The sequence below is a fragment of the Pelodiscus sinensis genome, chromosome 4, assembly GCF_049634645.1.
Source record: "Pelodiscus sinensis isolate JC-2024 chromosome 4, ASM4963464v1, whole genome shotgun sequence".
In the NCBI taxonomy this organism is placed as follows: Eukaryota; Metazoa; Chordata; order Testudines; family Trionychidae; genus Pelodiscus; species Pelodiscus sinensis.
In genome coordinates, this window is record NC_134714.1 from 126,330,633 (window position 1) to 126,350,935 (window position 20,303).

Here is a 20,303-nt window from a genome sequence, read left to right on the forward strand (position 1 = left end):
ATGGAGTCACCACCCCCACCAGGGCCCTGGCTGTGGGGCACTGGGTAGTCAGTCGGACCCCAGACCTGGAATTGCCCTGGCTCTGGCACTAGCTGTAGCAGGGTTAGCGGCAGGTCCTTAGGTCCCGTGGTGTAGCAGGGCAGGCTGGGGAGCGCTGCTGGTGGGGAACAGAGGCTAATGGTGTTAAGAGCCCAGCTAACCATCCCTCTGCCTGGACGCCCCCACTGAAGCGCTGCCTGGGCTCCGTGCCTCCCCCACTCAGTCCAAGTTCCCCACCAGTGGCTGATCCACATGAGAGGTGACAACTTTCCTACAGCTGCCACCCTGGGCATGCAGCCTTCAGCCCTAGCCGTGGGGGCCCGGCCATGAGTGACGAGGGTTCCAGATTCAAACCCCATCTGGTCAGCTACAGGTGTCCATGGGGTGTTCTCCTCTTGGGTCCGGGCCATCTTGCCCAGGCCTTGGAAACAGCCTTGGGCCTTCAGGGCAATGGGCCAGAGCTGTGGGCTCAGCCCACAGGGGACAGGAGCAGTGACCCCCCGCACACACCCCGACTGTGACACCCCAAGTGTCCTGAGCAGAACCCAAGAGGTGTCAGTCTGGGATCAGGAACCGGGGCTAGAGATGGCTCTGCTCTGTGGGCTGTGTCTTTGCAGATGGGTCTTCCCATAGGCTCTTCACCTCCCGCCCCCCCACTCCTACTCTGAGATTCCTGCCTAGGGAGGGGGGACAATACAGCCAGAGAGTGAGGGAGCAGTGGGGCCCCGAGCCATGGACTCACATTCCTAGTGGGAAAGAGTTTTCCAAAGAAAAATGATTTTTCATCCCCAAAGAAAAAAAAGTGTGTGGGGTGGGTGTGTAGAGGGGGTGTGTCTGTGTGTTAGTTATTCATACACAGGACCAAAAAACAAGCCATGCCCCAAACTCATTACAGTCTAACTTTAACCCAGTGGGGGCAGTCGCCTGGACGTGTTGCCCCCTTGTGAATCAGTGCTACATGGTCCCTGAAGCCCCCTGCTCTGATCTCTGTAGGTCCCTTCCTCCCCTCCCCCCCAGCCCCGACCGTGTGTGTGTTTGCTGCCCTCTGCAGTTCAGTACCAGCAACATGTTGTGTCACAGCGAGAGGGTGAGTGGGACTGTCCCAGGTGGATGACCCCAAGCCCCTGTTCTGGCTGAAGAATGTCTCCCCATCCACCTAGGACAGAGCCGCCCAGAGGGGGGGCAAGTGGGGCAATTTGCCCCAGGCCCCCCCCCCCACAAGAATGTCTGAAGTCTATAGTATTGCAACTTTTTTATGGAAAGGGCCCCTGAAATTGCTTTGCCCCGGGCCCCCTAAATCCTCTGGGTGGCACTGCCTAGGGAAGGGGTGGGAAGGCTGTACTGGATCCCCTTTCAGAGCATCCCCAACCTAAGCAACTTTGCCTCCTGGGGTGCAGGGTTGCAGTGTCACTTACAGTAGATTTGGCCCTAGCACCCCTCCATCTGTATCTCCTCTCCCCTCAGCTGCCCTTTGATGCAGTATGCCAGCCAGTGAAACGAGGGAACCACCTACTCAGTCAGCACAACATGGGGAGGACAGGAGCCGACAGCGGGGAGGGGCGGGGGAAGAGATTGTTGATGATGTGGGTGAGCTCCTCCTTGCCTCTGGGGGATGTGATGAAGCAGCAGCCCCTTGGGATCTGGACACCGCAGTGAGCAGCAGCCAAGAAATGGACAATTAAGCAGAACAGCATATTGGGGGGACTGCTGGGACATAGCTCCTCAGCTCCCTGCAGCTTTTTCCCTAAAAAGGCTCCTCCTTGTGGCTGTATGAAACTTGATCTCCAGTTCTGCCAGCTTCCAGCCTGGCCCGATAGCTCTGGGAGACACGCCACTCACCTCCAGTTAGCTGATCAGAGCATTCACTCTGAACCCTACTGATGGCTAGTTGCTGACACAGCAGCATGTTAACCATTTCACTGCTGAGGGTATTAGCGGCAACATCCTGCTACAGCAAGCAACTCTTCTGACTGCCTTTCCATGGGTAGCTAGACACGCTATACCAGGAGCGGGCAATAATTTTTACACGGGGGAGCACTTAATGAATTTTGGAATGCAGTCATGGGCTGACTCCACCCCCGGGAGGGGCAGGGCCTGGGTAAAAGGGGCAGGGCTGGGGACTAGTCTCCCTCCAGAATTGTCTGGGGCCAGAGGCTTTGAATTAAAAACACAGCAAAGGGCTTACAGCTCCGGCCCCTGCTGGATTAGTGCTGAGATTGGGAGCCATTAGCCATTTGAATAAGATCCTATTGCCTGAGCCAGCGCCTGGAAATTCGGTGGCATGGGCAGCAAAATGTAAATAGAGAGGAGCCCACGGGCAGGATCAAAGTGCTAGGAGGGATGGATCCGGCCCCTGGGCTGTATCTTGCCCAGCCCTGCGCTATCCACTGGCCCTCCAAGCCATACCCTCAGTACAGCATCTCTCCCCTTAGCTGGGGCATTGCCAGCCCTCTCCCATCCCCGAAAGAGTTAACCTAGCTCCCTGCAGCAGTTTTCTTCTTCTCCTCCCCAGCGACAGCAGGGGTGGTGAACCTCAGGCCCGGGGTCCTCCCCAGCTTCTCACATGTGTGTGGCCCCCAACTGATTTTTCTGTGGGTCAGTGGCCCACAACCCATTAAAGGTTCCCACGCCTGAGCTACAGCTTCCCAGGCCTCTCTTTCCTGAGCTGTTGCCTGGACTTGCTTCAGCCACCTCCCATATTTTGTAGGGAATTCCTGACCCCACTCAGGCGAGGCTCCTCCTGGAATTAGGGCTGGTTTAGTCTGAGGAGCTGCACCCTGGTGCAGCCTCCATGGGGTAGGGTCCTTCCAACAGCAATAGTTGTGCAGCTTGGACTCTCCCCACTCTGCTCAGCAATAGAGGCCATTTCGTGACTGCCTGAGGCTGCCACAGAATTGCTGAGCTGCTGCTACCTGAGCCCACGGGAATCGTAAGGGAAACGGAGCCGGCAGAGAATTTAGACTTAGCGTGGCCCAGAACATGAGTCCTTGCTGCTTCCTCTTGTACGTGGCTTAGATTCACACCGGCAGTGTTAGAAGGCCAAGCCTAGACGGCAATCCATGGTTTCCGGTGAGGCAGAGTGGTTTGCAGAATCCACTGGGATAGTGTCAAGGACCCCGCAGTCTGAAGCCTGTTTCCCCAGGCACAAACCGGACTGGGCTTCAGTTCCCCTTCATGGTGAAGGTGGGGACATCTGCCATGCGATGTGCAGCCATGGGACTGTATTCCCCGCAGGAGTGAAAAGCCACCGGGGTCTTTGCTGGCGCATCAACAGGGGGCCCCTTTGAGACGCTGGTGTCCTGCCACCTTGCTTGCCGTTGATCTCAGGCGGGAAAAGCTAATTCTTCGAGCTCTTGCCCTAGCAGCCAAAAAAGTTCCCTGGATGTGAGGGCTGCCAATGATCTTGGAGTCTGCCCTGTTCCTTGCTAAGGGAACACAGTGCCCAGTTGGTATCTGAACGTCCTTTGGCAAAGTCTCGGCTCAAACAGCCAGCGACACTGCCCTTGCTTATCTCCTCGCTGACGGAATCTGGCTCTCTCTAGTGTACCTAGGAAGGGGTTTTGTTTGCGGGTTTTTTGAGCTGCTGGAGGCCTTTGGGGGGATGTAAAGATACAGATTATAAGGCTTAAATCAGACATGGGGAACCTGTTTTAGGTCAGGACCACTGACCCACAGAAAAATCAGTCCGGAGCTTCACACAAGTCAGAAGCAAACAAAAATCCCAAACCTTCACTGACATGGCTCCCGACTGTGAATCTGAAAGACACTCCCCACATCCCCCTCATGCACCAGGGTCTAGGGGGGCCCAGGCTAGTATATTTTGTGTGCTCCAGCCCTGGGAGAAGGGGTGTAGCGGGGGAACTGGAGCACCATTGTGGGCTCCGCAATGCTGGGGGAAAAGCCCCAAGCCTTGGGGGCCGCATCCTTCGGTTCCACACCCTTGGCCTAAATGAACCATAGATCACCTTGTCTGCCTGCCTGCCTAACACAAGACAGACTCTCCCTCCAGCCACCTTGAGCCACATATAGAACTGGGGCTCCATCTCCAGACAGTGAAGCATTGAAGATACCCTCCTCCCCTGCCCCCCGCCAGCAGAGCAGATCTGTCTCCCCAGATATCTCAGCAGGGAGGCAGCCAGGGCACGTCCTTTGCCTGCAATACAGGCAACAATGCTGATCTCCTTTGTGCGGTGCTTGGAGATCTATTGCTGCAAAGTGCTAGACACGAACTGGGTGTTGAGCTTTGGCTCTCAGCAAGATCAGGAGGGGAATTCACCAGGACCAAATGCCCGGGCACACAGGGAAGGCTACAGCTCGACTGACTCCTCTTGATTTTGGGCCTGTTCTCGGGTCCCCATCTGTCCTACTCACCTCACATGTTGGTTAGCCAACCAGATGGCTGCTCGCCCCAGGATGGGGTACAACAATGTCCTGTGTCCTTGCACTACCTGTGTGCCTGGCCCCACCTTGCCAGCCAGCTCCTGTATTTGTTCTCTAGAGTCACCTTGGGGAATTCTTGGGAAACACAAACTCTTGTGTTGTGGAAAGTGCGATAAGCGAAGAGAGATGAATAGTATCAGAGACGGGGCAGGGGAGACAGGGAGAGGGTGTGGGCCGTGCTGGAGAGCTTGTATAAAGGAGGATGCAGAAGGCTGCCAACGCTCCCTGGCTCCCACAATCCTGCCCCCCGGCAGAACCATTGCCCAGAAGACAAGGCAGGATGTCCCCCTGGGTCCTCGCTGTTCTGTGTGCGCTCTGCGCAGCCGGCAGTGCCATGGAAATGTGCAGTGAGTACCAGCCCTTCCATGGAGGAGACCAACGCCATGGAGGAGAGGGGGGCGGTCACTGGGGCGGGGTGGTTCAATATCTCCCTGGTGCTCTGGTAAAGGAAATAAGCAGAGGTGGGAGGGTTCCCAGCGTCAGGCAGAGCCAAGGACCCCCAAAGAAAGTGAGTCTGCGGAGGAGTGCACCTTAGTCCATATCGCAGGGCTGCAGAGGCGGCTCCCAGGGGCATGTGTCCTCCTGGACTCATGTCTGCTTCTCCCCACCCCCAGCTGTCCCTGTCGACCAGCAGCACCTGGTCACTAAACTCCAGAGTAGCCTGGAGAGCTCTGTGGTTCTGCAGAGCCCACCGAACCCCAGCATCCTCATCGCTTTGAATCTGGCCGGCGCCCAGAACAGCACGATGGAAAACCTACTGGTGCAGCAGATCATAGACCGGGTCATCCAGAATGGCACAGCAGGTAGGTGGCCAGAAATCAGAGATACTTCTGTGGGTGCCGGATCACAAGCCCACAGAGGTCGACTGGAGCTTCCCACAGACTTCAAAGGGCATTGGATCAGGCCTTCTCTGCATATGCCCAATCCCTTCTCCACATACTCTGCCTCTAAAAGAACTGGCAAAAGCTTTAGTCGTAGAATCACAGAGAAGAAGGAACCCTGGGAGGTTCTGTAGTCCTGCCCCTTGTGCTATGGTAGGACCAAGTGAACCTAGACCATTCCTGACGGGTGTTTGTCCAGCCTCTTCTTAAAATCCTCCAGTGACAGGATTCTTCAGGCCTCCCTAAGTAAGGGTACGTCTACACTACAGCGCTAGTTCGAACTAACTTAGTTCGAATTAGTTAATTCGAACTAAGCTAGTTCGAACTAACGCATCTAGAACTAAAAACTAGTTCGAACTAGCGTTTTGCTAGTTCGAACTAGTAAGTCCACATTGAGTGGACTCTGAACAGGGCTTAAGGCTGGCCGGAAGCAGTGCCGGCAGGGCATAAAAGGAGGACTTAGAGCATGGAGATGCTGTCTCAGGCTAGCCGAGGGCTGCGCTTAAAGGGTCCCGACCCCCACCCCGGACACACAGTTCTCAGGGGTGCCCCGCTTGCAAAGAAGTTCTGGCTTGGAGTGCCCTGAGTGCCCACACTGAGCACATCACACCACTCGGCCATCACCCCGGCTGCACTTGCCGCAGGCTGCCATCTGGGGAGAGGGGGTAATTGGGGGGCAGCAGGAGAGCTTCCACCCCCAGAAGCCCGCAGAGCCAGCCCAGTCCTCGCCATCGGGGGCTCGTACCCCATACCTCCCTCACCTCCTTCCACTTACCCTTCCCTAGCCCCCCTTCTTATTGATGTACAAAATAAAGATAACGTTTCTTCCAACATTGACTCTGTCTTTATTGAAAAAAACTGGGGGAGACTGGGAAAAGGAGGTGGGAGAGGGGAAGAGAAAGGCTGGGAGAGGGGAGGGCAACTAACATGATCAGGGGTTGGGAACAGGTCCCAGATGAAGAAAGGCTACAGAGACTGGGACTGTTCAGCTTAGAAAAGAGGAGACGGAGGGGGGACAGGATAGAGGTCTCTAAAAGCAGGGGTTGGGTGGAGAGGGTGCATTCAGAAAAGTTCTTCCTGAGTTCCCATAAAGAAGGACTAGAGGACACCAAAGGAAAGGAATGGGTAGCAGGCTTGAAACTAGTAAGAGAAAGTTGTTGTTGTTCTTGACAAAGCAAATAGTTAACCTGTGGAACTCCTTGCTGCAGGAGGCTGTGAAGGCTACAACTAGAACAGAGTTTAAAGGGAAGTGAGATCAAGTCATGGAGGTTGGGTCCATGGAGTCCTATTAGCCAGAGGGTAGGAGTGGTGTCCCTGCCCAAAGTTTGTGGAAGGCTGGAGAGGGATGGCACGAGACAAATGGCTTGGTCATTGTCTTCGGTCCATCCCCTCCAGGGTCCCTAGGGTTGGCCGCTGTTGGCAGACAGGCTACTGGGCTAGATGGACCTTTGGTCTGACCCAGTACGGCCATTGTAAGCTCAGGGCTCAGTGTCGGGGGTCTCAGTGGACCCCCTTGATTTTCATGCACACCTGCTCCTGGGTGGCCAGGCTGGCAGCTCTCCTGCCCTAGACGGCCACTTTCCTGTGCCTAGTGCGGAGATCGTGGACGAGGTCCACGATGTCCGCACTAGCCCAGGAAGGTGCCCGCCTCTTGCGGTCCAGGGCAAGCTCCCGGGAGCCGCCAGCCTGGTCCCGGCAAGAGGGGGTGGGCTGGGGGGCATCGGGTGGGTGGCTCTGTGCCGTGCCAGGTGCAGGGTCTGCTAGCTGGGTGCTGGCAGGCTTGCACCTGGCACGGGCACCGTAGCCAGCCCGTGCCCCTTTAAGGGGTCCGGGGCCGGGAGGGGGGCATAGAGTTTCCCTGGTGTTGGCCAGAGTGGCCACCAGGGAAACCTGGGGAGGGCTAGCCTCCCACTAGTTCGAACTAAAGGGCTACACAGCCCTTAGTTCGAACTAGCTAGTTCGAACTAGGCGTTAGTCCTCGTAAAATGAGGTTTACCTAGTTCGAACTAAGCGCTCCGCTAGTTCGATTCAAATTCGAACTAGCGGAGCGCTAGTGTAGCGCCTATGAAAGTTAGTTCGAACTAACGTCCGTTAGTTCGAACTAACTTTCTAGTGTAGACATACCCTAACCGCCGGTGCATAATGATCCTCGGCGTGAGAAAGTTTTTCCCGATAACTAACCAAAATCACCCCCGCAGCAAACCAAGCTGATTCCTTCTTGTTCTGCTCTCAGTGGGCATGGGGAATGACGGATCCTTGTCTGCTTTCTAACAAAATCTGTTATCAGGCCTCCCTTAGCCTTCCCTTCTCAAAACAAACCTGTCCTTATGTGTTGCTCTTCTCTAGATTCTCTCCTGCTTGTCCCCAGTTTTCTTAAACCAGGTGCCCAGGATTGGACACTGGATTCCAACAGAAGTCTCACCAGAGCTGAGTAGAGCAGGAAAATGACCCCCCTTCTCTCACACATGGCACTGCTGTAAATACACCCAGAATGACATTTGCCATTTTCACCACCGCACTGCACTGTTGGCTCATGTTCAATTTGTGCTCTGTGACACCCCACACTTCCGTTGCTGCAGCACTGCTGCCTCGCCGGTCCTTTCTGCTGCTGCCCAGCCTGTCCGTCCCTTCCGCCAGCCTGATTTTGTATAATCACAGATCCAAAAGGACTCCCTGACCAGCCTCTGGTGTAAGGAATGATGCCAAGGCTGACCCCTAGTGGCAATAGGGAAGAATATTCCTTCCAGCTGCCTTTTGCAGAGTTTGGAGGGGATTGTAATAAACATTCCATGCTAATACCCTGACCCTGACACCCGGCTGGTGAAGATGACATTACATTTCCAGGTTAGACACTGAAAAGTCAGCTGTTGCAGTTATGATTTCACATCAAACCTTAATTCTGCCCTGTTAGGTGGCTGCATAGACAGGACCAAAAAAAATCATTGTTGATTTCGACTGGAGGCTCTTTGGGGCAGGAACTCGCTCATAGTTCACAGATGTACAGTGCCTAGCGCAACAGGGCTCAGATCTCAGCCAGGGCGCTTAGAGGCTACCCTGGTAGAATAACAAACAACCCAAGAGGGATTTCAGGAGGAAGGGTGGTGATAGTGCTGGAACGCAGGCAAGAGGCCAGGCCTAACAGCCTTCTGTCACGAAGAGCAACAGGTGATCTTTACTACACATGAGCACGCAGGGCCTGAATTTGACAGCCCATCTGATAGACAGCACCTGCTAGCACTCTGCCAAGGTGCTGAAGGCTGAACCAACTCTGAAGGCAGAGCAGTAAGTCACCTTCATCTCCGTGCACCACACAAGTGTCCTTCAAGTGTTGCCCATCCTACACCCACCCTTAGCTTTGATAACAGCACATGCGCTGGCTGCCCCCAGCCTGTGCATTAAAACTCTCGCTCCTCTTGGTGTTTCAGATGCACACTCTGATAATGGCTTTGACCCAAGAAAACAAGAAAGACTTTATCTGTGGTGGTGCGTTGTGCCAAGGACGCCTTGATGAGTTTGTGTGTCTCTCTCTTCTGCTCCCCCTTCTCATTCTGCAGGAATGACCTCTGGCGAGGTGGCCCTCTACATCCTCGCCCTCCTCTCGTCCTGCAAGGACCCCAAGAACGTCACACCCGAGATCAACTTGGTCGAAGTCTTAAAATGCAAAACCGATGAGGAATTGGCCTATTTGAGTAAGAAGGGCGAGCAGAGCTTCAAACACATAAGAATTTAACCTGGATTCAGCGGGGAGGCAGGGGAGGGGAATCATTCTGTGCCTCAGTTTCCCCATCTGGGAGACAAGGCTAATGATCCTCCTCTGTAAAGCACTTTGAAATTGAGGGATGGAAAGCGCTAGACGAGAGCCTTGGGAACAGGACACCAGGTCGCCTTACACTGTTGGGGTGCTGCCCAAGTGTGCCTGGGATCTCTCTGTCCCAGGAGGAGTGTGCTCTGCAAATCTCCCGGGCGGCCACGGGTTGCCCAGATCTGCACCGTGCCACCATCTCAGCTAAAGGATTGCTGGGAGCTTTGCTTTACCCAGGTGAGTGGGGCCCTGGTGGCAGCTGCTGTCCTGGCAGCTTAGCCGCTCAAAGGGCACCTCCTACGCCCTCAGGGGAACAGCGTCGGTGAGGACAGGGACAAGGCGATGCAGGTCCCTGCCTGATCTACAGACACACCCTTTGGGGGAAGGGAGGCCCCAGGGTTTAGTCACTTCTGCATTGGTGTTTTCCAGGTAAAAACAACTCGCCCAAGACAACGTTCTACCAGCTTGGCCTGGACACGCTGGCTCTGTGCCTGGAGGGGGCGGATGCCCAGGAGGCAGCTGTAACCCTGGCCAGGCTGGCACTGGCCGAGGACCTCTCTGTGGGTAAGATCAGCTGCTGTGAGCACTAGCCCCTTCCTGCTCCAAGCCTCAGTGACGCAGGGGCTTGCTTCCCATCCGGCACCCTGCTCCACTCACTGACTTCACCCTCAACATACCCCCCTTACCTGCTGAGGAGCCTTCCCCTCCTTGCCCCCCTCCTGGCCAGCAAGACGTCCTGTCCACTGGACAGTTCAAGGCAGCCACGCAGGCCCCACAGAGGGGTTGGGCCTGCCCCCACACTCCCTAGGTGGTGGGAAGCAGAGGGACCCAGCTCCATCCTGCTTCGCTCCCCTGGCTCCCAGGTGTGTTGCTCAAGGGCAGAGGCTTGGGGGAAGGGGTGGAGCTGCCTCCCACACTCACTGGCAGTGGGAAGTGGAGCAACATGGGTGGGAGCTGGCACAGCAGAGCAGGCTGAGGACAGGTCGCTCCACTTCCTGCTACTATCGGCGCGTGCAGGGGCGGGACCGACCCCGGCTGTCGGCATCAGTCCCCGGGCTTGCGTTGCTCAGGGGAGGAGCTTGGGGGAAGGGGTGGAGTGCAGATAGGGGTGGAGCAGAGACTTGGGGGAAGGGGCAGAGCTGAGGGGGATCAGGGGCAGAGCAGGGGTGCAGAGAGGAGGGGCAGGGCCTGGGGCAGATGAGTGGGTGGTCCCAGGCCCTGCACCGCCCTTGGGACAGCCCTGCCTCCCACTCTGTGCCCTGCCACCTTCTTCTCCTCCTCACTGCTCCCTTCTTGCCAGCTGCATGGAGCTGGGCTCCCAAGAACGTGCTGCTCTAACTATCCTTGCTGTCTCCTCCCACCCCGGTGGCTGTGGTGTCCGTGGGGCGCGTGCCATGTACAGACACCGGTGCCATGGTGACGCTGGCGCTGACCTGTGTGCACGATGGGCTGCCGAAGGCTGAGCAGAGCAGGATCCAGGAGGTCATCGACGGTGCGCTGAGCAGGCTCCAGCAGCAGATCCTCAAGGCCCTGGAAACCAACACCGCAAATATATACAGCGTTGGCTTGGCTCTGCAGGTACCACCTCCCCACCTCTCCCTGCTGGGAACACTGGCCTGGTGCAGAGCCTCCGATGCACCTTGAGCCACGGGGCTGGCTGTGCCGTGACCGGATCGAGGTTCCTACCCGGCTGGACAGTGACCAAATGGCCGCAGGACAGTGCGCAGTGGGGCTGAGCGCACAGGGATACAGCCCCCTACAGTCTCCCACCGGGCCCTGCTCTGTCACAGGCGTCTCTCTCCTCCTTTGACAGGCGCTCACTGCCACTTCGGCGTCCTATCCCTCCAGGGACTGGAGCTGCTCACAGACCCTCACCAGGGTGCTCACGGAGATCTCCCGGGGAGCCTTCAACAACCCCATGGCTGCTGCCCAGATCCTCCCTTCCCTCGTGGGCCAAACCTACCTGAGTGTGACCAGACTCAGCTGCCCCTCAGATACAAGTAAGGATGCTCCATAGCCCCTTCCCGCGCCCTTTGGAGCAATGTAACAGAGACCCCGGAGATCTCCCCTTGGTGGTTTTCCTTGGCAGAGGGCTGTGCTAGCCGGTCCTCATACTGCCTCTGGGCCACTGACCCCCTGAGAATAATCCCAGGGTTGAGGGTTCCCTGGCTAGCATACGGATACTGGGAGCAGCTCTCTCTCTGCTCTGTTCCTAGCCTCTGGTGCTGGTCCAGGTGCTTCCCAGAGGCAGGCTTTGGAACAGCCAGGGCAGCCAAAGGGCTGCTCCCTCCTGCTAGTCGGCAGCTGAAATGGTCATGTGGGGCTGCTGCAGCCAGAGGGGTGTGAGAGCAGCACTTAGGCCGTGTTAGCTGACCCCAGGGGATGTGTTTGCCCTGTGACAATGTTGGCGAACCTCTGGTCTGCTGCGTTCCTGGGTTGTTTCTCTGCCATCAGCTGATTCCCCACTGTCTGGGTGCACACAACTCCTGGCTGCAGCACTAGTTGTAGATGATCTGGCTGTCTCTTGCTCTGTTACCCTGGCATTCCCTTATGGGATCTTCTGTAGCTTCTGTAGCCATGGGTCCCTCTAGCTGGCATGTTCTCCAACCCGTCTTGCTTGGCCACCCAGTCCAAAGAGCTATTAGTGTTGCCGCCCTAATAGTGTTGCAGTCATGCCCTGCAAGGGGCTATTTCGTAACTAGGTCCATCTCTTTCCCAAAGCATCCTCAATGACATAAGGATCCTCCCAAGTTTCCCCTTCTGCAATTGTCATTTTGTGCCTGGAGGTCTGGGTCTCTCCTACCCATTGGCCCCAGATTTCCTCACCCCTGGGGCAAAACCTGGCTGCTGAGGGTGAGGGGTTTTCCACCCCAATGGCTGGGGCTCACACAGGCCCAGGCAAGAGGACTCAGTCTGGGGCAGTGCAATTAGATATGAGTTCTTCTCTCCCAACATCTTATCCAAGTCTTGGTCTCTCCCCTGAGGAGACCCCACATCTGTCACGCATCTGCTCTTATCTCCTCTCTGCTTAGTCACAGTGAAATACACCATCATCAACCACCTCAGAGGGACACGCTTTGAAAATACCACCACCGTGAGTGTACCCAACGGCTCCGTCCTGCTCTCTGTCCTGCAGGAGGCTAAGCAGAAAGAGCCACAGATATTCAGGTGAGCAAGGCAGGCCGTACGTGGCTGTGGTTTCATCCTCCCTCCGTCTGCCTCTCTCCTGATCCATCCCCCTCCTTCTCGGCAGCCCCCAGCTGTACCCTTCCCCCATCATCCCGGCTCCCTCCTGACTCTTGCCTTCACTCCCCTTGCAGCTACGAAACAGAGCAGACATCCTGGGGCCTCATGGTGGTCTCCATCAACCATCGTGCTGCCAGCACCAATGACAGGACCTTCTGGCAGTTCTTCAATGGCACAAAACCCCTGGATCAAGGTGAGGAACAGTGTGGGGGGAAGGGAGCAAGTGGGATAGTTGTTGCCAACCACTCAGCAGGGGGAAGCTGCTTGTTGTGAGAATTGCATCTGTTCTGCCCAAGCGGGGTGTTTTGTAGGAGGGGGGCAACAGCAATAGAGGGAGGCTAAGCAGGACTGCTCCTGCCCTACCACCCTGTCCCATTACTTCCAGGTGTCGACAGCTACATACCGAGTAACAACGAGCATATCAAGGCCATCTTCAGCACATACTGAGCACGCAGGTGGCCTGAGGGAGGAGGGAGATGCAATCAAGCACAGGAGAGGCCTCTTCTATCACCCTTCAAGATCACAAGCCAGGCAAGACCCCTCTTGCCTAAGAAGATACATTCTTAGCCCATCACAGGGCTGTCAAGGACAAATAAAAAGATTTTTCTGGTTCTCATGGATCGCTGAGAGTTTATGTCACTTTGGGTACATCTAGACTACAAGCCTCTTTCAAAAGAGATTGCCTAGACAGCCACAAGAGTTTAGAAAAAGTGATTCGCTTTTTCGAAAGAGAGCACCCGGGCAATCTGGACGCTCTCTTTCAAAAAAGCCCTGTTTGTGTTCAAGAATGCCTTTTCTGAAAGAGCTCTTTCGAAAAAAGGCGTTCTTCCTGGTAAACATAGGTTTATCGATTTCGAAAAAAACCCGGTGCATTCTTTCGATTTAATTTCAAAAGAACATGATGGCAGTCTAGATACTGGTGAAGTTTTTTCTAAAAAAGGCCACTTTTTTTGAAAAAACTCTGTAGTCTAGACACACCCTCTGGGGCCTAACACTGGGCTCTCAATAAAGCTCTCAGCTTCTGAAAGGCTCCCCCGTTTGGGATAGTCTATGCAAGGAAGCTCAAGGTTCAGAGATGATTGCCTGCTTCTAAAGAGGCCCCAGAACAGCTCATGCCAAATCCACCTTAAGATTGAGACCAGCTTTCTGTTTAACGTTTGACTGTTCTAAGTGCTTCTAAAATCCACATGGTTAGGTGGATTTCCTTGAATTTTGGTGTGCCTTGCCAGGGTGCTTGCAAGAGTTAGCATTCCAAATTTTCAGGCATTTGACCAAGGGATACCCAAGACACAGCTCCTAAAAAACATTTTCCCCTAAAGTTTGTGAATTCTACCAGTGTATATTGATAACGCTTTTTCTGGCTAAAGTGGTTCTAGAATAAGCCATTCCCTCCCAGCTCTCATGGGGATATCGTTAAAATATCTCCCCCTCTAAAGAGGTCCTTAGGACAGGACATTACATAACTGGCTGGATAACCATTCTCAGGGTACGTCTACACTACAGCGCTAGTTCGAACTAACTTAGTTCGAATTAGTTAATTCGAACTAAGCTAGTTCGAACTAACGCATCTAGAACTAAAAACTAGTTCGAACTAGCGTTTTGCTAGTTCGAACTAGTAAGTCCACATTGAGTGGACTCTGAACAGGGCTTAATGATGGCCGGAAGCAGTGCCGGCAGGGCATAAAAGGAGGACTTAGAGCGTGGAGATACTGTCTCAGGCTAGCCGAGGGCTGCGCTTAAAGGGTCCCGACCCCCACCCCGGACACACAGTTCTAAGGGGTGCCCCGCTTGCAAAGAAGTTCTGGCTTGGAGTGCCCTGAGTGCCCACACTGGGCACATCACACCACTCGGCCATCAGCCCGGCTGCACTTGCCGCAGGCTGCCATCTGGGGAGAGGGAGTAATTGGGGGGCTGCAGGAGAGCTTCCACCCCCAGAAGCCCGCAGAGCCAGCCCAGTCCTCCCCATCGGGGGCTCGTGCCCCATTCCTCCCTCACCTTCTTCCACTTGCCCTTCCCTAGCCCCCCTTCTTATTGATGTACAAAATAAAGCTAATGTTTCTTCCAACATTGACTCTGTCTTTATTGAAAAAAACTGGGGGAGACTGGGAAAAGGAGGTGGGAGAGGGGAAGAGAAAGGCTGGGAGAGGGGAGGGCAACTAACATGATCAGGGGTTGGGAACAGGTCCCAGATGAAGAGAGGCTACAGAGACTGGGACTGTTCAGCTTAGAAAAGAGGAGACGGAGGGGGGACAGGATAGAGGTCTCTAAAAGCAGGGGTTGGGTGGAGAGGGTGCATTCAGAAAAGTTCTTCCTGAGTTCCCATAAAGAAGGACTAGAGGACACCAAAGGAAAGGAATGGGTAGCAGGCTTGAAACTAGTAAGAGAAAGTTGTTGTTGTTCTTGACAAAGCAAATAGTTAACCTGTGGAACTCCTTGCTGCAGGAGGCTGTGAAGGCTAGAACTAGAACAGAGTTTAAAGGGAAGTGAGATCAAGTCATGGAGGTTGGGTCCATGGAGTCCTATTAGCCAGAGGGTAGGAGTGGTGTCCCTGCCCAAAGTTTGTGGAAGGCTGGAGAGGGATGGCACGAGACAAATGGCTTGGTCATTGTCTTCGGTCCATCCCCTCCAGGGTCCCTAGGGTTGGCCGCTGTTGGCAGAGAGGCTACTGGGCTAGATGGACCTTTGGTCTGACCCAGGACGGCCATTGTAAGCTCAGGGCTCAGGGTCGGGGGTCTCAGTGGACCCCCTTGATTTTCATGCACACCTGCTCCTGGGTGGCCAGGCTGGCAGCTCTCCTGCCCTAGACGGCCACTTTCCTGTGCCTAGTGCGGAGATCGTGGACGAGGTCCACGATGTCCGCACTAGCCCAGGAAGGTGCCCGCCTCTTGCGGTCCAGGGCAAGCTCCCGGGAGCCGCCAGCCTGGTCCCGGCAAGAGGGGGTGGGCTGGGAGGCATCGGGTGGGTGGCTCTGTGCCGTGCCAGGTGCAGGGTCTGCTAGCTGGGTGCTGGCAGGCTTGCACCTGGCACGGGCACCGTAGCCAGCCCGTGCCCCTTTAAGGGGTCCGGGGCCGGGAGGGGGGCATAGAGTTTCCCTGGTGTTGGCCAGAGTGGCCACCAGGGAAACCTGGGGAGGGCTAGCCTCCCACTAGTTCGAACTAAAGGGCTACACAGCCCTTAGTTCGAACTAGCTAGTTCGAACTAGGCGTTAGTCCTCGTAAAATGAGGTTTTCCTAGTTCGAACTAAGCGCTCCGCTAGTTCGATTCAAATTCGAACTAGCGGAGCGCTAGTGTAGCGCATAGGAAAGTTAGTTCGAACTAACGTCCGTTAGTTCGAACTAACTTTCTAGTGTAGACATACCCTCAGAGAGTAGTTATTAATGATTCACAGTCATGCTGGAAGGGCATAACAAGTGGGGTTCTACAGGGGTCTGTTTTAGGACCAGTTCTGTTCAATATCTTCATCAAGGATGTAGATGATGACATAGAGAGTATGCTTATTAAGTTTGCAGATGATACGAAGCTGGGAGGAGTTACAACTGCTTTGGAGGATAGGGTCATAATTCAAAATGAACTGGACAAACTGGAGAAATGGTCTGAGGTAAATAGGATAAAGTTTAATAAGGACAAATGCAAAGTGCTCCACTTAGAAAGGAAAAATCCATTTCACACATGCAGAATGGGAAGCGATTGTCTAGGAAGGAGCACTGCAGACAGGGATCTGGGGGTCATAGAGGACCACAAGCTAAATATAAGTCAACAGTGTGATACTTGCGAAAAAAAGCAAACATGATTCTGGGATGCATTAACAGGAGTGTTGTAAGCAAGACACGAGAAGTCATTCTTTCGCTTTACTCTGCACTGATTAGGCCTCAGTTGGACTATTGTGTCCAGTTTGGTGCACCACATTTCCAAAAGGATGTGGAGAAATTGGAGAATGTCTAGGGAAGAGCAACAAAAACGATTAAAAGTCTAGAAAACATGACTGATGAGGGAAGGCTGAAGGAATTGGGCTTGTTTAGTTTGGAAAAGAGAAGACTGAAAAGGGATATGATAGCAGTTTTCAGATATCTAAAAGGATGTCATGGGGGAAAGGGGGGCGGGAAATTGTTCTCCTTGGCTTCTGAGGATAGGACAAGAAGCAATGGGCTTAAACTGCAGCAAGGGAGGTCTAGGTTAGACATTAGAAAAAAACTTCCTAATTGTCAGAATGGTTAAACACTGGAATAAGTTGCCCAGGGAGGTTGTAGAATCTCCATCACTGGAAATATTTAAGAGCAGGTTAGAAAGACATCTGTCAGGGATGGTCTAGACGGTGCTTGGTCCTGCCGTGAGGGCAGGGAATTGGAGTTGATGATCTCTCAAGGTCCCTTCCGGTTACTGTATTCTGTGATATTATGCTTCTCCTTTAATAGGCTCTCAGATTGGATCATACCCTTCAAGACGACCACAGAGTATCCATAAAGTGTCTGGCGATCCAGGGGAATGACAACATTCTAAAGTGGCCCCAGGATGGGATGACCCCTTTGGAAAAACAACAAGATACCATCCTTTCCCATACTGCCATGGGTTGATATACTCCTCCACGGGACGTTAAACCAAACAAGATGAAAAACAGGGGCTACAGCTCAAGTGGCAAGAGTTCCCTGGGTTGTCTCTTGTCCCTATGGTAACAGGGCACAGCCCCTAGGGTTAATGCAACACTCCTAGTCTTCAGGGCAGCATAGCCCAGCGGCCAGAGTTTATGCCGCTGCCTTTGAGCAGCAGAGTGCATTCCTTGGGGTGGTGACCACATCCAGTGGTGGGTGCAATGTGCGGGATCCGAGCCCACCCTATTCCACAGGGACCCAATCCAGGGTCCTGAGAAACCAATTCTCCTGTGTTCAGGATTGGTCAGTCTCAGCAACCATCCATTCCCTGGGTTACTCCCTACCTTCCCTATCAGTGTCGTTTCCTGGGGTATGTCTACACTACAAAGTTAATTCGAACTAACAGCCATTAGTTCGAATTAGCTTTCATAGGCGCTACACATACAAACCGCTAGCTCGAACTTAATTCGAACTAGCAGAGCACTTAATTCAAACTAGCAGAGTGCTTAATTCGAACTAGGTAAACCTCATTCTATGAGGATTAACGTCTGGTTCGAATTAAGTAGTTCGAATTAAGGGCTGTGTAGCCACTTAATTCGAACTAGTTGGAGGCTAGCCCTTCCCAGCTTGCCCTGGTGGTCACTCTGGGCCAAGCCAGGGAAACTCTTCTGCCCCCGTCCCAGCCCCAGAGCACTTAAAGGGCCACAGTCTGGCTACGGTGCCCATGCCACGTGCAAGCCTGCCAGCACCCAGCCAGCAGACCCTGCACCTGGCATGGCATGAACCAGCCACTCGCTGCCACCCAACCCTCCGCCTCTTCCCAGGACCAGGCTGGCAGCTCCCAGGAGCCTGCCTGGGGTCGCAAGAGGCGGGTGCCCGCCTGGTCTAGTGTGGAGATCATGGACCTCATCCAGGTTTGGGGGGATACCTCCAACGTCCACAATCTCTGCACTAGGCACAGGAAAGTGGCTGTCTAGGGCAGGATAGCTGCCAGCCTGGCCACCAAAGGTCACATGCGAACCCAGGAGCAGGTTTGCATGAAAATCAAGTTGGTCCAGTGAGACCCCCGACCCTGAGCCCTGAGCTTAGAACATAAGAACGGCCGTACTGGGTCAGAACAAAGGTCCATCTAGCCCAGTAGCCTGTCTGCTGACTGCGGCCAACACCAGCTACCCTGGAGGGTATGGATCAAAGACAATGACCAAGCCATTTGTCTTGTGCCATCCATCTCCAGCCTTCCACAAACAGAGGCCAAGGACACCATTTCTACCCCCTGGCTAATAGCACTCCATGGACCCAACCTCCATGACTTTATCTAACTTCTCTTTAAACTCTGTTAGGGTATGTCTACACTACCACCCTAGTTCGAACTAGGGTGGTAATGTAGGCAACCGGAGTTGCAAATGAAGCCCGGGATTTGAATTTCCCGGGCTTCATTTGCATGTTGCTGGGCGCCGCCATTTTTAAATGTCCGCTAGTTCGGACTCCGTGCCCGCGGCAACACGCGGCACAAACTAGGTAGTTCGGATTAGGCTTCCTATTCCGAACTACCTGTACTCCTCGCGGCACGGGGTTCGAACCAGCGGGGATTTAAAAAGGCCAGTGCTCCGCTTATGCAAATGAACCCCGGGAAATTCAAATCCCGGGCTTCATTTGCAACTCCGGTTGCCTACATTACCACCCTAGTTCGAACTAGGGTGGTAGTGTAGACATACCCTTATAGTTCTAGCCTTCACAGCCTCCTGTGGCAAGGAGTTCCACAGGTTGACTATTTGATTTGTGAAGAAGAACTTTATTTTGTTAGTTTGAAGCCTGCTACCCATTCATTTCATTTGGTGTCCCCTAGTCCTTATATTATGGGAACTAATGAAGAACTTTTTTTTATGCACCCTCTCCACACCACTCATGATTTCATAGTCCTCTATCTTATCCCCCCTCAGTCTCCTCTTTTCTAAGCTGAAAAGTCCCAGTCTCTTTAGCCTCTCTTCATATGGGACCTGTTCGAAACCCCTCATCATTTTAGTTGCCCTTTTCTGAACCCTTTCCAAGGCCAAAACATCTTTTTTGTGGTGAGGAGACCACATCTGTACACAGTACTGAAGATATGGCGTACCATAGTTTGATATTTCCCCTCCTCCTTCTTCCCCTGGCTTCCCCCTTCCAGCTCCCTCCTCCCTGGTTTCCCCCTCCCCTCTTCCACCCTCTCTCTTCCCCTCTCCCACCTCCTTTTCCCAGTCTCCCCAGAGGGTAATTCCCCCCCCCCCACACACACCCAGTTTTGTTAAATAAAGAGAGTTTCTATTCCTTTATTTTTTACATGAAGAAGGGGGGCTAGGGAAGGGTAAATGGAAGGAGGTGAGGGAGGAATGGAGCACGAGCCCCCAATGGGGAGGACTGGGGTGGCTCTGTGGGCTCCTCGGGGTGGAAGCTCTCCTGCAGGGCCTCCTGGATCCTGACAGCCCCCCGATTGACCTCCCCCCTCAGATGGCAGCCTGCGGCAAGTGCAGCCGGGCTGATGGCCGAGTGCTGTGATGTGCCAAGTGTGGGCACTCAGGGCACTCCAAGACAGGACTGCTTTGCTGTCCCTCATCGAGGTAGATAAGCAAGTGGGGAACCCTGAGAACTGTCTGTCCGAGGTGGGGGTCAGTTCCCTATAAGCACAGTCCTCGGCTAGCTTGAGGCAGCAGCTCCATACTCTAAGTCCCAACCTGATGCCCTGCTGGCACTGATTCCGGCCAGCCTTAACCTCGGTTCAGGGTCCACTCAATGTGGACATGCTAGTTCAAATTAGCAAAACTGTAATTCAAATTAGTTTTTAGGTCTAGATGCACTAGTTCGAATTAGCTTAGTTCGAATTAACTAATTCGAATTAAGTTAGTTCGAATTAGTGCTGTAGTGTAGACATACCCCTGGAGTCAACAAACTTCTCCATCATCCTCAGTGGTTGACTGGGTGCCCACAGTAACTTTAGCCTCTGCAGCCTAGGGCTCTCGCAACTTCTTAGAAGAAGCCTACAACACACATCTGCTCTCCACTGCAAACTGAGCTGAGCTGCTGCCTTTTATGCCTTGTCTCCAGTCCAAGCATGCCCTGCCCCACACACATATCCCTCTGTGGTCCGCACGGCATTTGTACCAATCATCCCTGTAAGCCGTGTGCTTGTGCGGCTGCTCAGAGAGATTTATACGCCGCCCAGCCGATTACCAGAGCACACCCAACTAGGTTTTTTGATTTGTCCTAATGGTGCATAGTCACACGTCTCGCTGCACATACAGGAAATTATTCTGCAAGTGGATGGAAAAGATTAGA

General features: G+C 54.0%; 1 protein-coding gene across 1 annotated transcript; it reads left to right on the plus strand.

Moving 5' to 3' along the window:
- Positions 1-1,105: 1,105 nt before the first annotated feature.
- On the plus strand, positions 1,106-13,010 carry CBLIF (cobalamin binding intrinsic factor). The gene is made up of 9 exons (XM_075928803.1): positions 1,106-1,126; positions 5,015-5,282; positions 8,915-9,049; positions 9,592-9,726; positions 10,565-10,740; positions 10,976-11,162; positions 12,195-12,330; positions 12,483-12,601; positions 12,794-13,010. The coding sequence occupies exons 1-9, from the start codon at positions 1,106-1,108 to the stop codon at positions 12,853-12,855; spliced, it is 1,239 nt and encodes a 412-aa protein (XP_075784918.1). The 3' UTR covers positions 12,856-13,010.
- Positions 13,011-20,303: the final 7,293 nt, after the last annotated feature.

Bases quoted from the DNA above. Each gene is read 5' to 3' on its own strand.
- CBLIF (XM_075928803.1), top strand. From the start codon at position 1,106: ATGTTGTGTCACAGCGAGAGG. The intron at 1,127-5,014 runs GTGAGTGGGACT...AGTGCACCTTAG, and splicing joins TGTTGTGTCACAGCGAGAGG to TCCATATCGCAGGGCTGCAG. The intron at 12,602-12,793 runs GTGAGGAACAGT...CATTACTTCCAG, and splicing joins CACAAAACCCCTGGATCAAG to GTGTCGACAGCTACATACCG.